At 38.5% G+C, this 17,716-nt stretch overlaps 1 protein-coding gene across 2 annotated transcripts in view; it reads left to right on the top strand.

The window, feature by feature from the left end:
• The window catches only part of DHRSX (dehydrogenase/reductase X-linked), a 208,980-nt gene that overhangs the window by 87,525 nt on the left and 103,739 nt on the right, over positions 1–17,716 (top strand). For both annotated transcript variants that reach the window (XM_027751289.2, XM_027751288.2), the window contains one exon: positions 6,411–6,479. In XM_027751289.2, the coding sequence (XP_027607090.2) occupies positions 6,411–6,479 (69 nt within the window). The remainder of the gene's footprint in view (positions 1–6,410; positions 6,480–17,716) is intronic.

Here is a 17,716-nt window from a genome sequence, read left to right as displayed (position 1 = left end):
AAACCAAAATCCTTCAGAAGCATAAAAATATTTCTGGACTAGTATCTGCTGCATAGGACCTTAAATCATCCTGGAAATAGGAGAAGTGTAAGGTGGGCAAATATGAGCGTTGGGCAGTTTTGGGAAGGATGTTGTGCATAGTCCAGTGAGTATGTTTTTTATATTGAAAAAAAAAGTCAGGCACTTAAAAAAATGAAGAGTTAAATATGTATTGATGAATTTTGGAAGAGTTTGTGCATTTTTTCTAGACATTTGCTTAATTTATTCACTAAGCATTTATTAAATGCTTTGAAGTATTCAACAACTGTGTGAATGAATTTAATCTTGGCTTTGAAAAACTTTTGGTAAGGTTTGTGCCAAAAGATTTTCAAGTGCCTGGCTTGTCTTGAGATAAGAGAAAGATCTCTTGTAGATTAGTAATGGAGTAGGAGACAGAAAACAATATTGAGGAGTTATTTGTCAGCTTTAGACTGGAGCAAAGATACTCCTGGCCCCATAGACATATGTTCAGCAAATTTATAAAAGATAGATACAGAATGCAGGGTGAACAGTGAAATGATGCATTTTGTGTAAATGTGCTTAGGATAGTCAAATGAATTTGACTATTGGTAATTAAGAGATTTGAGCTTCTGACATACAAGGAGATGCTGAGAGAGCTGTATTTTTACTCTGAAGAGGAGAGAAGGCTCAGGGGGACATTTTCCGTGTGCATAAATACTTAAAGGGAAAAAAAACCCACTTCTTTTTTCCTTTCTTTTTTCATTTTTTATGTTGAGGGTGGTCGAACACTGACACAGGCTGCTTAAAGAGGTTGTGGAGTCTCCATCCCTGGAAATACTCAAGACCTGACTGGACATGGTGCTGAGCCACCAGTTGTAGCAGGGGTAGGACTGGATGATGTCCAGAGATGCCTTATGAAATCTTAACTACTGTGAAGAATGGGGAATAGTCTCCCAATACTGAATTACCAGGTTATGAAGGGATGGATGAATACAGAGTGTTAGTAAATGCAAATACTGCATATGAGGAAAAACAGCCACACCTATGTATTTATAAGAAGAGGGTCTAAATTAACTACAACACCCAAAAAGTTAAATAAATATTGTGATTTACTGTTGAAAGCTCTCTGCATAACATCATCGACATTTAATGACAGTCATAAAGGCAAATAAAATTGTATTGCTTAGCAGGAAAGAAGATGAAAACAGAACAGGAAGCGTCCCTCTTCTTCTGTAGAAACCATTGGTTCATCCTGTTGTGCATACTCAAAAGAAGTCTGGTTGAACTGGAAAAAAACCCTAAAGAGTGATGGTGAGGAGTATGTGATAGCTTTGTACAAGGTGGGGCACAGAACAAAAGTTCTTCTACTTCCCAACGGATGACTGAGGTGTAATGTCATACAATGATGAATGGTATAGAAAATAAATGAGAAGTGGTCATTCCTTGTCTTATTGTGCACAAAGTAGAGAACATCCAACAAAATAAAAAAAAACCAACAACAAACAAACTACTGAAGTACAACCTTTTGAATGTAATTAAGTGTGTCATGAAATAACAGAGCCTCTTGTCCCAGAACCCTTTGGCAGCCAAACACTTGAATGAATTGAAAGTGCAGTTTGGTTCATTGAGAGACTGTGCAATCTCTGAGTCAGGAAATCTCTGAAACTTCTTGCTTCTGGGAGGATGTATTGGAAAATACCACTCCTAGACTTAATGCTCTCACTTATACCTCTTCCTTAAGCACCTGCTATAGATTATTGTTGAAAACAGGGCACTTGTTTAGATGTACTTTTGGTTTGATAAACAGAGTCACTCTTAATGTCTTGTTGGAACGGGTGGGTTGCAGAAACCTAGGGTAAGAATGAGGATTTCTTTTCTTGTTGCAAACCGACATTCTCTCCCTTACTCAGTTTTACTTCTTTTCTCAAAGGAACACTTACAACAATATTTTCATCTTCCATATCAAAAAGGCATGTATTTATGTATTTAATTGTGACTGCTGTATGATGAACTGGATGACAAAAGATGTATGGTATCTAGACATAAGGAAGCTTTGTATCATTTTCTTAATTGTTTTTTAATACCTGGTCACATCCTTATACCTAGCTTTATTGAAATTCATGCCTTAAACATTTTACAGGTGAGACACAAGATCTGCATTCCTTTTTACCGAAGATGTTATAAATTCCTTTTAAAACCTGCTCATATTGTAATGAGTTCAAATTTCTCATCCTCAGAGGTGTTTTGGGGGCAGTCATTCCTCTCTCTTAGCCATGTGCTATTTGTTGTGCACACTCATAAAATTGTAATCATCCTAACACCAGCTGATAGGATTTTGTTTTTCTCTTGAGGCACTGGGTGCCCTCACAAGCCCTGTGTGTGGGCTCACACTCCAGTGAAATCAACTCCCCTTCGATCATGAGGATTATGCTACTCTGAGGCACCTTAATTCAAATTTTCATTTGGAAACTTTTTTATATTCTGTGGCACAAAGACACCTAACCATCACCCATTGCAACTCCTTAATCAGACAGTATACACTTATACGGAAGTTATTACTGTACCACCAAGCTTTTCCTGGTAATGCACATATACATTAGAGTTTATGGGCACTACTTCTAAATTTTGTTTACTTCAGTCAGCAGTGGGGAGGGCCATGGGCCATGCTGCAAACCCTGTTTGCTTTGTTTCAGGGATTAACTGATACGTAATTATGGCTACATAAGTCAGAGGATGGGTGTTTATCTCCGGTTCCCCAGGCACTGGTGAATGAGGGGATCGCACTTGCCAGCAGCTGAAGTGTGTGGAAGAGCTGGGAGGCTCACCTCTGCCTCCCCTCCCCGGGTTCACTGCAGTGGGTTTAGCAGGCTTAGGGGGTGCCTTGGTGCACAGGGCAGCTCTCAGGCTTCAAGGGGGAGTGGTCGGGTCTTTCTCTGGACCACTGCATGCTGGTTGGTTTGCATCTTCTAGTTGTTCATCTCAAAACGTTTATATTTGTCTTTGGTTTGTACTGTCTTGCTGAAAGTCAGGAAATTTTTCCCCTGACAGCTTAGGTAAGTGAGGGCTTTTTAAATTTGCGGGTTTATTCTCTCCAGGCAACTGTAAGCTTTACGGGCTCTATCGTTGATCATAGACCATTTTAAATTTCTTTATAATGCCTTGCAGTACATTCCCTTGAAAGTCAATATTTCGAATTCCTAGTTTTGCAAAACACCAATTGGAAAGAATCTTGCTTTTTTTAATCAGGATCAATTTTGTGCATAAATTCAGGGTGTGAGTAGCAATTACTCTTTTGGAGAAATATTCACATTCAAAAAAATTAAAAATATTATATAAAGAATACATATAGATGTATCAGAACCCCTTAACTAGCTATAATGTGTTTTTAGCCCATGCTGGGTTTTTTATGGGCTGTGCTTTTTCCAGCCTTATTCAGACTTAGCAATCTCTGTGATAATTCTGTTGAAATCCCTGAAATAACTTTCAGAGTTAGGATCTACTTAAGTGATTAAGATGACAGAGGCTGACATTTAGGATAAGATCCAGAGCCTATTGCTGCTGATCAGAATTTTTCTATGTACTTCGCTGGTGGCTTTATATCAATGTGCTTTGACTTGTGGTGTTTTTGTAAGTGAATGTTGAAGAGTAAATTTTTTTGACTAAAAGCTGTATTTAAATATATTTACCTTTTTTTCCCAAGCACAAGTTTCAGTATTTTACTGAGAATTAGAATTTTGTAAGTCACTGAAATAACATCTGATTTTATACAGATGCATCCATTTAAAATAAATTTATGTTTATGTTATTAGTTTTATTTTCAGAATTGCTTGTAGTCAGCATTGTTATTGAATCAGCCTCACCTAAATTTTTCATTATTCTGTGGGGGCTAAGGGCAAGAAAAACATCAGATAGGGCTCTGAACAGCTTGCATAAACAGTTCTTGAGACAACTATATCTATTTTGAGCTCCCAACAGACACTTTAAATCAGCATGAAAAGAAAGATTTTTACAGTTTTGGGTACTTTGATGATCTAGCCTCCCAAAACAATGAATGCCTTTTTCTCAAAGCTTTTGTTAAGATTCCCTCACTGCATTAAAAACATGATTTGTCTTCCCTTTCTTACCCTTTCCTACAAACCACTTGAATTCAGAGTAGGCAGATCTTATGCTACAGATGCTTTACTGCTTAAAATGGATAAATTCTGGTATGTGGACCGTATGAAAATTATGGTGACTCATTGAAAAAAGTTCAGACAGAGGATTATTTTATATATCACAAAGTTTTTTAAAGAATCACTACAAATATTCTACTGAGGATCTAGTCTAGCTGACGGTGAGAATTTGATCCTTATATAGTAAACCATCCTTCTCCTTTGTTTAGGGTGCTGTACACCTGTTCAGTGCACTTGAAGGTTGTGCTCTTTAGTGACCCAACTCCATCTCGAAGACGCAAATTAGTTTTGACTTTTCCCAACCTGAAACTGTTTGTTTTAGTTTGGTGACTTTTTCTTTTTAAATTTTGAATAATTAATGTAGCACTTAAAAGGAGGTTGATCTTTTTCAAGCCTACCACTCACTTTGCATAGAGGATCTCAGAAGGACATGCTAGAAGGGAAACTGTGACAGTGCAATGTTCCTTTCCTCTCCCACCCATCTGCAGCAAGGGAGTGCTGCTTTCCTTAACCTAACTCAGAAACAGTTTTATGGTATCTTTCTGATATATGTGTCTTTGAACTTTTTGTAAGGATTTTGGTCATTTTTACAGTGTCTTTATTTGTTCTTACAGCGTCTTTATTTGTTCTTACAGCATTTTATTTGAAAGAAGGATTTCAAAAGCCTCCATTAAAGTGGCAGTTTTCACTGAGGCTATTTCAATTTTGTGATACTCCAGCCTTCAGTATCAAACTCTCTGTTGTATCAGGCTGGAAAGAGACATCTGAAGTGACTGTTTAGCAAAATAATTTTTTTTCCCCAGTGGTCTAGGGTGAAAAATATGCAAATATGAATAAAATGAGCTCATTTGGAAGACGCTGAGCTTTAATGAATAACCATTTATATAACAGCAAAATAAAGCAAATTAAAATTTGTTGTGAACACAAGCTCTTTTAAAAGAACAAATTAAGTGAACACACTGAGAGTGAAATCAAGACACTGGAGGCTTTAATAAGCTTGATCTCTGCTTGAGGGGTGCCAAATGAAAGAGGAATCAAATAAAACCTTCACAGAATTGGTACAAAAGTATTTTTATCTCTGGTATGGCTCTATCCATCATAATAAAACACTGAAATCCTACTCTAGTACCCTTCTTGAGGTGGAACAGTGAGGAAAATTGATCTCTTGCCCATAAAGCCTGTGCACAGATTTCCCCAGAAATGGCAGTTTCACTGGAGGGTTTGTCTGTTGATGCTGCATCTATATCTGGAAATTAACATCAAACTGATTTTTTTTCTTTTGTACAAGGCTGGATGGTTTTAAAGGTAAAAAATCAGCAAGAAGAAAATACTGCAAGTATCTGCTTTGTTGCTTTTTTTTCTTTCTTTCTTTCTTAGTCAGTCTGAATAATATAACCCCATAGTTAATGGAACTTATAGAGAACAGTTGTAAACTGTATGACTCTAGATTTTATGTGAGAATTATTTTCTCTCCAGTATCTGGAATGCTAAATGTATTTATTTTGGCTAAATTTATGTAAATGCTGGGTTTTCCTGTATATCATGAAAAAAGAGATGTGTTTGAAATCCTTGTTTTTTACTGCAGAAGCACAGCTAAAACTCCATCCTCAAAAGGGTGCATTAGCTCCTCAAAGTGGTTGGGAGTTCCCTAAAATCTCCATTCAGTGCTGTGAGCCTTCAGCTAGTGCAGACGATGGATGACACATGCTCTGTCTCAAAGGGCTTACTCCCACTTTTTTAACACATTCTCTGTGAGATGACATGAATCAGTTTAATAGCACTGTAAAGTATTTTCTAACATCTTAGAGTAAATACAAGCATGTACATGCTAATGTGAACAAGAGGTTGAACCAGATGACCTCCTGAGGGCCCTTTCAGTTTCATCTTATTCTGTGACACTGTGACAGAGAGGACGGGACACTTGAAGCTTTTGTAGAATCTGAATGGGATACAATTCACTTGGCTCAGAGACTTACATCTCAAATCTGCTGATCCAGCCAGCAGATGGTCCTATTTTATATGAATAAATGAGATAAACAGGCAGAATTCGTATGAACAGCAATGCATTTGTATAGCCCTCTTCGAAAACCTCTGCTGCCTGACAGTTACGAAGCACGCCTTTTCACCTAAAACTTCATGCTGGTTTTACCCTGCGGTTAGCACTTCACAGTGGCATGCTTATATTCACACTTTTAAGTTGATTGCATTGCTAATTTTCTATTTTCTGTATTTTCACAGCTGGAAAGAGTGAAAGTGAGGGCCAAAAAGCGGTGAGGAAAATAAAAGAAGAAACTTTGACTGGAAAAGGTACCATACTATATCCTTTTCTTTAAGGAGCTCTTTATTCCTCTCTTTTTGCTATCTCCTTTTAAATGAGGTCTCCATGTGTACTGTTAAACTTTTTTTATTTGGGGCACTGGAACAGGTTGCCCAGAGAAGTTGTGGATGCCCCATCCCTGGAAGTGTTCAGTGCCAGGCTGGGTGCAGCTCTGGCCAACCTGATGTAGTGGTAGGTGTCCCTGCCCACGACAGCAGATGGTTTTTAAGGTCCCTTTGTACCCAGCCCATTCTGTGATTCTATGAATCTAATTCCTAAGGTAAATCTGACTCAGAGGTAAAATCAATAGGATATTCTTTAAAAAGCGTTTTCAGCTTTGTTTGACTTCTTTACTGTTTGTCATTGCAAAAGGGCTGCCTGCAAGTTACAGTCTGCCTCCAAGTGTATATGGGCAAAATGATTTCATAGCTGAGCAAAATTCTGAGTGCTAGTAATATTTGCTAAGGGGAGAATGACAGCAGGTAAAGAGTGTGCATGCTCTTTTCATTGTTGGTTTTGCCTCCCATCAGGTGTATATAATCCCACTAAAAAGTGGGGTTTTAGGAGGTAATAGGTTTGTAAAGAACAAGGCTGCTCAACTGGGTTATTTGACACATGTTGAGAGTTTATAATCCTTCAGAGTAAAAACATTTTCTTAAAAATAAATGGACCTTTCATATCAAGCCAAAATGCCTACGCTTTTGTGGTTCTTCCGTTGTTTTCTTTATCTGATGAGCTATCATGTTTGTGGAGGCATAAGGAGAGCATAGGTTGGTAACTATGAGAAAAAGCATGTTGCACACTATCTACTGTGCGATTATAATTTGCAATTTACGGTGGAGGTTAGTGCATCTCGTATTTTTGTCTCATGGTTTCTCTGGGTGTAGTTCCCAGTAGTGTATGATGATTCACTCCTGCCACTTTGATGTATCATTTCTTGGCAAAATAATAGGGCAGTGTTGCTAGTCCACCCTATTTAGGATCTTCATGGCTTCTTCTGAGATCTGATTTTATTTTTGTGTCTCTAATAATTACTGTTATGATGATCAAAAAACATGTTAATTATTGTGTTAAAAATCCCTTTCATTAAGATTTATCTTTTGGCTTAAATAAGTGTGCATCCATCATAGCCCCAGGATGCATGTATGCTAGTTAAAGGCATCATAAATTAAGGCATAGTTAGAAGGATCATGAAAGGAAAAAGGTAATTATTACATCATTAAAATCTTTTACTGGAAGTTTCTGTACAGAGACCAAAAGCAGTTGAAATTAATTACATCACGTGACTTGCATAAAGCCGAATAAACCAGAGTCTATCTTATTTTCTCACATCTGTGTGATCACAGGCTTTTCTAGTGCACTAATCTTTCTTGATTTTTCTGACTAAAGTCAGCTATAGCCCTCAATTATAAACTGTTAAGTTACAGATGGCAGTCTGAGGAAGCTGAAAGTGTATCTGAAGTCAACTGAAGTTCCTCATTGTAATTTTTATCACTGATGCTTTAGTAATCTCAGGTCCTGGTAGATTTGGCTTAAAAAATCCCTGGAAGAGTACTGTCTTTTCAGAATTTGTTGCTGATTGTATATTTACAAGTGCAATATACTGTACAAAAGACTTGTGCGAGACTGAGTGCCACTCCTCTTTTACTGTTTATCAATGAATTTGCACTTTACTTAGTAATAGGAAGTGTGTGCAGATACCGTGACCAAGACTGGGCAGTGCAAACATATCACCTTTTTAAAAGCTACAGGTCAAGATCTGCTTAGTCACTGCATAACAACATTATCAGTTATCTTGACCCCTTTCCCATGCTTTTTTTTGAGCTTTTTTCATGGCCCTTGTGAAAACACTGCTTTACAGAAACTGTTCCAGTCTGGAATATCATATTCTTGAAGGAGAACTATTCAAAACAGTATTGTGGGGCAGACAGCATGGTCAAGAATTGGGACAATATAGCTGTCTTTTTATTATGGACGAAAAACGGGAGTGGAAAGTCAGTTTGTTATCGAGATCTCAGATCTCTAAGAACAATGAAAATCTTCTTGCTTTTAAGCAGGTTAGACAGCAGAAGGGAGCAAGAGACCTTGTCCTCTCCTTGTTACCTTGCTGAGCCATACATAGCACAAACATCCACAGAGACAGCTCTGGGAAAATGCCAGGCTTATTGAATGCAAGTAATTATAGTGTTTTTAAGCCACTATCATCCTTCTATGTCTTGGCCCACTGTCTGTCTGGGGCTCTGTCTGATATCTACGGGTAAGTAGTTTTACTTAACGTAATCTACACTTACTTCAGGGACAAGTGAGATTCAAAGCATGTGCATAAGTAATTCCTATGAAGCAACGTATGAGCAATAATTTGCTGACAGTTTCAGAGAAGGATAAAGGATAGTAATAAAAAGGCCATGCATACTGGTGATTTTTTTTTTTTTTTTTTTGTAGAAGCATGGCAAGACCTGAGAAAAGAACTAACAAAGTTTCTGAATGCAGGCAGGCAGGAAGTCTGGTTTCCCATGCTGGAGGCATTGAAATCAGAGCCAGTGCCAAAATATGGTAGCTTACTGGAGAGGAAAGCAGTTGTGGCCATTCACCTACAAGGCAGTGATGCTAAAGGACACAGAAAATCTAAGCAATATGTCATATCACCTCTTCCTACCACCCATCCTCTCCCATGGTGCTACACCAGAAACCTCCTTGGTTCCTCTCCCTGCCGATTCCAGACTGTTTAGGTGTTCTCCTTGATTTTGGGTCTCTGTGCCAGGTAATCTATTGCTAAGCATAAAGAGTGAGGAAGTACACAGGCCATTGAGTGGAGGTGAATAAGCTACAGGTCCCTGGGGCATAATAGACCCAGTTTGCTTGACCATCAGATTCTCCTCCATGATAAAGAAATCAAAGCCCTCGGATATCCAGAACAGACCAGAAGCAGTACTGCATTGTCATTAAAATTCTCACATGGGCACTATTTCCAAAAGACCAAGGGCAACAGCTTACTACACTGTGAATCATAAAGCTGGAAGAAGCCAGGATGAGGTTGGCATTTATCTTGCTTCCATTTGTTAAATTGGGAACTTGTGTTGTTAATACTAGCAATTATATGGCTGGGAAAATCGTTGATGGCTAAGGATTGCCGCAGAGATATTCTAATTGGGTAAGTCTCTGTAATTTGCACATAGGGTGTGTCTTTGTTAGTGTGTTCGTTAGTTAGATCAGGAGAGTGCTTTTCTGGCAACCCTCAGCTCTTGCCCGCTTGCTGAGCACAGGTTCACATCAGGAAGGGCACTGCGAGTCCTGACCTGGATTCCCTTTGGACAGAACTAGCCTGGGAGGTGAGCTGCAGCAGTAACAGAGCATTGGTGCTTGGGGGCAAACAGAGCTTAGCTGAACTAAGCATTCCATCAACCTGTAGCAGTGCCTTTGTCAGGTCCTGAGCGCAAAATAAGCTCTCGAGATGGGCTTCTATTGATCCAAACCGCTTATAAATGTAGCCATAACCACAGTTACCCGTCGTGAACAAACTTCATTGAGTTGCAGAAATGGGAGCTTTCTGTGGCAAACTCAACTCTCGATACTAGAAAAGAATCTTTCCATTTACATAATAGAGCATATCTCCTGACTCAGTTAGCCTCATTTTATGTCTCTGCAAATGAAAGCTGGTTGTAGCCTGATGATTACAAACATACAAATGTTGGAAACTAATATATAAACATGAATGAGAGCTTCATTCATTCCGGCATAGGTTTATGAATGCCAATGGAATCAGCAATTAGAAAAACTTTATGCATAAATATCACTTAGCACAGTACCAATGGAAGACTCTCACAACTGCAGTGTAGGAACTTGCAACTAGACTCAAAGGAGAAAAAAATTAAGTTAGTGAGAAAAGAGGGTGTAAAAGTCATATTAAGCGTAGACCTCTTCAAAAGGAGAAGCTTGAGTTTAATCTCACCCAACATTTTTGCGGCAATTCAAATAAAACCACAATTATAAAACTACGGACTAAATCCATGGCATTCATGAGACTTCCATTTGAAGTCAGGTGAGAAAGGAAGAAGACTTTCTCCCTCAGAGTCAGAGGAATGCAGAGGTTAGCATGGTGGCAACCAAATTGTGTCATTTACAGTCTGACCCACATCAAGACAGCATGGGCCAAGCAGTGGGATGAATTGCCTTAAAAGCAATTTGCATGCATTTAACAAGCCTGGCTTTTTTGCAGAGCTTTCTCTTGGATATTTGTGCTACATGTGGCTCAACCAGGGAATAAGGAGATGACAAGGTCTCTTGCTCCCTTTTGTAGTATAATCTGCTAATAAGCAAGGAGATTCTCCTTGGTTTTAGAGATCTGAGATCGAAGAATTTACCTGACAGAAGAAGGACTAATTTAGCCACTATGTACCAAGTGTAATTACAGAATAGCTGATAGGTGGTTTCTCTACAAATGCTTGCTGTACGTCGGGCACCAGTTTTAACAGAACAGTCTGCCTTTTTCCACTCTGTACCAGACTAGCTTTCCCTGCAGGCTACAGGAAGTCAACTGCTGAAAGTTTCCAAATTCCCAAACTTTTAGATTTGCTGGTGGTATTCCCAGCACATGAACCAGGCTGTGTAAGCCAGTTCAGCAAAGACCGATGCCTTGTTAATATGTGCAAAAGTGTCACCCAGGACTTCTTCTTTGACATGGTGTGTCAAAGACATCATTATGGAAATGGTCATCCAACGAGTCAAAAACAGTATAAAATATTTGTAGCTGAGACATATATTCTATAAGCGTGCATAAGCATGCGTGGGTTTATGCTTGCTTGTGTCAGATTTGCTTTTTATGGTGTAGTTTTGAGTTGTAAAAGTCTAACATCCTGGGATTGTGGCTAGACATAATGTGGCTACTTTGTCCTTTCTACCACAGCCTGCTATTGGAATATCCTTTGTCTACCACTGCTGATGCTGAAAGACCAGTAGGATTGGTTTAAAGAGTTTCCTAGCAATAACAGCAGAGTTTCCATCTACATGGTTTCCTTTTTTATGCCGGTGCATTATCTCCAGTACTTAGCTGTGGCAGGTCAAGGACTGTCCTCAGAAAGAGTACAGCTGAATGCCAGGCTCATGAAGACATCCTGAAAGACAGGGTGGTGATACGAATGAGGAGTAAAGAAGCCTCAATCTGACAGTATGCCACTTTGCAGGATCCAGTGTGGAACTGCAGAGTTTTTCTGCTTTGTCACTTGATGACAGGTGTAAGAGCCTTGCCTAAACATTAAGATTTTCTTCCTTCCCTTGCAAAGCCTCATTTTTTTTTCCTTCCCTTGCAAAGCCTCATCTAAGGTTATATCAAGTATATTCAAACCATATGAAAATATTACTTAATAAACTTAATCTCAGTTTGTGACTGGATTCTCCACATGCACAAGGAGTAGAAGACCCTTCGCTAGAGTCCAAGAAAGTAATGCAGGGGCTAATACAAATTCTCTTGCTCATAGCACTTATGTCCCATATCCAGTAAAGCTAGTGACTTTTTGCTCCATATTAAGCAGGGAAGATCTTAATCCGCAGAAAGGTATCTCCAGAGCCCTCTGATAAAATAATTTAGGTGAAAAGTTTCTGAATCACTTGTCCTGCTTTTCTGTTTGTTTTACATAATATTTTGAGGCAAAAACATGATTAAATTCATTGTCTCCTTGCTTATGTTTTTTTTTTTGTTCTCTTTTTGACTTGCAGTACAACACAATCCAAAATTTTCCCCCACAGTTCTCACACACGTATAAAACAACAGAGAACCCTCTATTTTTCTGGGTTTCTTAAAACACCTTAGAAATTGAATTGTCATGTTAGCAGTGTGGCAAATCAGAAGTTAAGAGGAATACGAATGTGGTTCACACAGCTGACGATGAGTTGCAGATCTGGATAGTGAGGTGGAGATAAAGTCTTTCAAATATAAAATATATTCATAATGCAGGCACAAGCTCTGCCTGCTGGTTTCCTGAATTCCCATTTCCATTGGAAATGTGAAATACATTTCATTAACAGGCTCTGCCACCAGGAATCATGATTTTCTCATATTTAAATTATCTCTAATTGAAACTTAGAGACTAAGGAGTGCACAGGTGTAGCTGCAGGCAGAATAACAAAGTCCCGTCAGATGTCTTGAAATGATTTTCTGACTGTAAATCACCAAAGCCTTGTGTGACTAATGTGACTGAAGCTCCGAGGTTAGGATTTTGCTGATTGTGCTGCCCTACTGAAGGCAATTTGGAGAAAGGGAGTTTCGAAATGAAATTGCTTCTTCAGGGCTGGAAAAAGCTTCCATTTCACCCCTTTACAGGATTTTGATCCTCTTGTATGTACCTGTAGAGCCATGATGTCGAGCTGTGACTGAAAAAAAGAGCTCCTGGGTTTGATATCTCCTTTAATAGGCCATTATTTTTTCCGTCTCAAGCAGTATTTGCAGGCAGGTTGCGTGAGCTATTTCCAGGTCTTGTCTGTTCTCAAGAAAATTACCAGCAAATACTGAAAGACAAAGCCAAGAAATAAGCAATTTTTTTTCTCTCTGGAATGCTTTAGTATTTCTCTTCCAAGACCTACTTTATATAGTCCTGGCTTCTGTGAGTTACACGTAGGGTTTTAGAAGTTAATTTGCTTATAACAAGTAGAATATTTTTTATGGAAATGCCAGTGGCTTCTGCGCTGGGGATCCAGCTGCCAGGAGCATGGAGAACTTGTGGCCTGAAGTAAACATGGGAAAAACAGAGCCTATATTTGAAGCTCTTATGGGCTGTGTGAGCAACCTTCCAGGTGTGAGCTGCACGTGAAACAACAGACACTGGTCAGCCAGAGTGTTCAGGCTGTGCTGGTCTTTCCTTGTCAGCTCCATCCGTGCAGCAGTACGGCAAGGCTCCAGAGGGAGCAGAGCCAGAGAGGAGTCTGTGCTTCTGAAGGACCAACGCCAATGTGTTCATGCTTAATTTGTATTTCAAGGGCTATTTTTCAATGGCAAAGAATTAAAGCTCTGAATAGATGTCCCAGTTCTAAAATGAGTTATAAGCCAGGTTCTTCCCAGTAGTGCCCAGTGACAGGACCAGAGGGAATGGGCACAACCTGAAATGCAAGAAATGCCATTTAAAAATAGGAAAACTCTTTCTCTTTTTTAGCATATGGACTTTTGGATATTGGCACAGGTTGCCCAGAGGGTTTGTAGATTCTCTATTCTGGGAGATATTTGAAAGCCATCTGGACAACCACCTCCAGGTGGTTTAGTATGAGCAGAAATGGGGACTGGGCAGTCTCCAGACCTGCCTTCCATCCTCATCCACCATGCAACTCTGTGAGTCTAGGGAATTTTGCCAGCCAAATCCTCATGAAACCGTGTCGGCTTCGTGTCCAGTCCTGACTACAAGTACTGTAAAATACACAAATTCCCGGACTTCAGGGTTTTCAAGAAATTGTATCAGGGTTCATACAGTGCCGATATTAGACCTTTAGGTAAGAATATATAGTGGTAAGAATAGCAATAATTTGACGGTAATGCAGTCTTAGGAAGCAAGTATTTAAAAAGAACTTTGTAGCAGTGTTAAAAAACCCATTTGTGCAAGTAAAAAACCCTTTCTGTGGAAACAGAAGGAAGGAATGTAGGTACACTGATGCTGGGAGTAAAAATCTGTGTGAAAAGGCCAGGAAATATTGCCTATGACTCTGAAGCAGCTTTCCTTCTTGGTTGTTTGTGGTTTGTTTTTTTTTGTTTGTTTGTTTGTTTGTTTGTTTTATTTTTGTGGGTTTATTGGTTTTTGGGGTTTTTGTTTTTTTTTTCTTCCCTTTTTACAGGCATAAACTAATATATTTTATTTTCAAACTTAAACTTTAAAATTTAAGTTTCAAATGAAGTATGTTCAAGATTACATGATGCTTTACATCTCTGCCACATTTTCACCATCTGAATGGAAATTAGCATGCTCATGTGCACTTCAAAACCCTTCTCAGCCTATTTAAAGACTTGCAGGAAATGTGTAATACTAGCATTTTTAATAGTCTTTTCTCGTACTTGGTGCTAGAAAATCTTGCTTGTAAGAAGAAAAAGAAATATTCCTAAGGAGACTAATAGACTCTTCAATTACAAAAAATATCTAACATGAGAACCATTATTTGCCTAATAATCATGTCTGAATTTGGATTTCTCTTCTTATATTGAGGCACTGTTTCTGGACAAGCTGATGTGAACTGTTACCAGCACCTAATCAATTTCCCCAAGATAATGGTCAGCGATGTTTTAGTCCTTACTTAGTCTTAACATTATGTCTGCCGCTGACTCCTCTTACCAAGATTACTGTTGACTTCAGGCTGCTTGGCAGGAGTAGCTCTTCACAACTGATGTGACTTGAGGAGACAAAATAAATCATCTTTCCAACATTTACTTTGACCTAGTTGAAAAATAATCCTTGCCAGTGTTTTACCTCCCAAGCATGAAAAATATGTGGGCCTGCAGTGAGAGAGAGATCTCCGTGGCTCTGGGCAAGATTTGCTGTTGTTCTGTGTTTCCTGCCATTTTAGTCCAATCTCACTTATGCTCACACACTTGTGCTTTTTTAAAAAATAATTTACAGCAACTAAACTTCCTGGAACATGGATCTTATTTAAATGATACAGTGTCTGTACTTGTTTCTCTTTAGAAATCTGATTTTTTGTCAGAGGGAAAAAAGTAGATGTGTATGTATTGGAGGGGAGAAAAGGAAAAATAATATAGGGAGAAAAGCAGTTTCCCCTTTTCAAAACTTTGTCATGATAGTTAGGGGCTTCTGAACTGGAGGTTTGTGAAAAGTTCATTTCCCTGAATTGAAATAAACCTAAAATATTGCAGGCTTTCTCTTAGCTTATACTTTATACTTGGAAGTTAGTCCATGAAAAAATCCCATTGCCCTAATTGGAACAATTTTTGGTGAAGACAGAATTTTTCCAAGAGATATGTCTGTTTTAATGGGAGTGTTTATTGGAAAAAGAGAGAAACATTTTTACACTCAGATCTGCAAAATCAAACAGAGGAAGTGTAGAATCCCTGTAGAAGGGATTAACTCAGAAAGTGTTAGTTTACGTTCAGGCCAATCCAGATCAAAGGCTTTTTATCCAAACTTGTTCTTTGCTTCTTATGTCCCAGACTACTGTACCATCAAAGACAATCTTTGTTTTAGAATCTAGACCTTAAAATCTTCTTGAATTAATAAGGTGCTGCTTATCAATGCTTTATGTTGATTTGCAAATGCACACTATAAGTGATTTGGAGTTTTTTCTAAGAAGAGAATTTTGCAAAGGTTTTGTTTAAAACAAGATTTTGTTTAAACATTGCCACAAAATGAAAGTGTCCCATGGAAAACACTTCTTTCGTGTGAGTCTAAGCCTACTTTCCATTAATCTGTTTGGTTTTGGTTTTTTTTGCTTTGAGATGACACAAAATTTGTTCTGTCTCAGGCTAAGTGAAGTCTTCAAATGGGATTTTCTTCAAGACTTGGTTTCTGAAAATAGAAGGCAAAGCACATCTCCAGTGCCACAAAGGCCTTATTCTTTGAAATCCTTGGCTATAGATAATAGAGAGAGATGACAAAAAATATGCTTATTTGGGATAAAACAAGGTTGATATACTGAGATATTCTCCTGAGAATCTTAGTCAGGTTCTTTCTCCAGTTAAGATGACCTCAGTTGGCTGGCTGAAGACTGCTATCTTAGAAGATATACGAAACTATTTTCTAGTCTGGAATCATAATTCTGTAGTTACCTTGACAACTACCAGTGATATCTAACTACATTGTGTTTGCCTCTCCCGATGCCCTTTCAGCCAGTCCTACAGACAGAACAGGCAAAATATAGGTTTGTTTGTTGGCTTTTTGTTTGTTTGTTTATTTTTTTGTTTTAATTCGCTTGAATCATACATCTAGAAAAATGCTAGTCAGAAAGGTAGCTTCTTGAAGAGTAGTCCAGAAATACTGTTCTTAGGCTGTGTGAAAATCTAGCACGTATATCCCTAGTCTCTTGAATGTAATTTTGCCTTCTTTTCTGAAGAAACTATTGTGAAATAAAGCCATACTTTTGTGCTTCCAAAGTGTTTGCATGGGGGTTATTTTTCAGAAGCTGGATACAAAAAAACTAATCCTTTATTTCAGCTAGAAGAGTGTTACCCACCAGCCTCAAGTTTAGGGATTTGTACAGCAGCAGAATGAGGACAGAACATGGGGTTTAATTAATTGCCTTCAGCCCACAGTAAGAAGCACGTGCTCTGGGGAGTTTAGGTCCACTGCAGCATAGTGATTCGTGGGGAACAGTTGTGTAAGGAGTGGGTGGGGGCTGAAAGGAACCAGCAGTTGTGGGTCCCTGCCTGCTGTCTGCCTCTGCAATCTCATGTGGGATGGACCTCGGTGGTGCTTGCCTGCTGCCTGGCTTCCTGGACCCTTTACACAAGCTGCCATTGCAGTCACCTAGAGAGGTCTTTTAAAACACACCGTCTTCTGTAGTCACAGAGGATAAAAATTAGTGCTGTTTTTCCTTCAGTTTCTTTTTAGCACCAGGTGAGATTGTCACTGATGATATAAGGAGAGGTCAGTCTCAGGATGGTAAAAATTTATGTTACCAGCACTAAATTAATCTTTGACTTGAAAAATAGATTTTTTTATTGAACTTTTTTATTTTTAAGTAATATGACAATTTCTAGGGGTTTTTTGATGGTTAATTTGAGATTTTGCAGATTAATTTCAGATAATTTTTTTAATATAGTTTATTCTTTGAGTTAAATAAAAATCAGCATTCTACTGCAATGGATGGTATAAAAAGAAATATGTACAAATGTGTTCAAAGAGCAGCTGAATCAGACAGGCAAAATGACAGACAATGGGTGAAAAAAGGAAAACAGGGGAAAGAATCATGGGAGGAAAAAAATCCACATTTCACATTCCATTTTCTTTTTGAATGGTCGTATTTTTTAATTTAGTTTTAAATTTAATCCCAAATAGAGAGTTAAAACACTAACATGCACGTTAATAAGCTCAACAAAGTGAAGAAACACTAAAGAGTTAAAGACAGACTAAGGAGAAAACCAATGCAAGGAGTAGAAAAGGAAGAAGAAGCATATGAAGGCAGAGAAAAAGAAGAACCTGGAAAGAGGTTACAGCCACAAAAGCTTGAAGGAACGTAAGATTATATCCAGAAAATATTATGTGCAGGGGCTGACTGGTTGTTTAGCATATATGCTAAGCAGACT

Source organism: Pipra filicauda, unplaced genomic scaffold, assembly GCF_003945595.2.
Source record: "Pipra filicauda isolate LSUMZ 115617 unplaced genomic scaffold, ASM394559v2 scaffold68_size4259465_pilon, whole genome shotgun sequence".
Classification (NCBI taxonomy): Eukaryota; Metazoa; Chordata; class Aves; order Passeriformes; family Pipridae; genus Pipra; species Pipra filicauda.
Note: the sequence above shows the minus strand (reverse complement) of the source record. Positions and strands in the feature narration are given on the sequence as shown.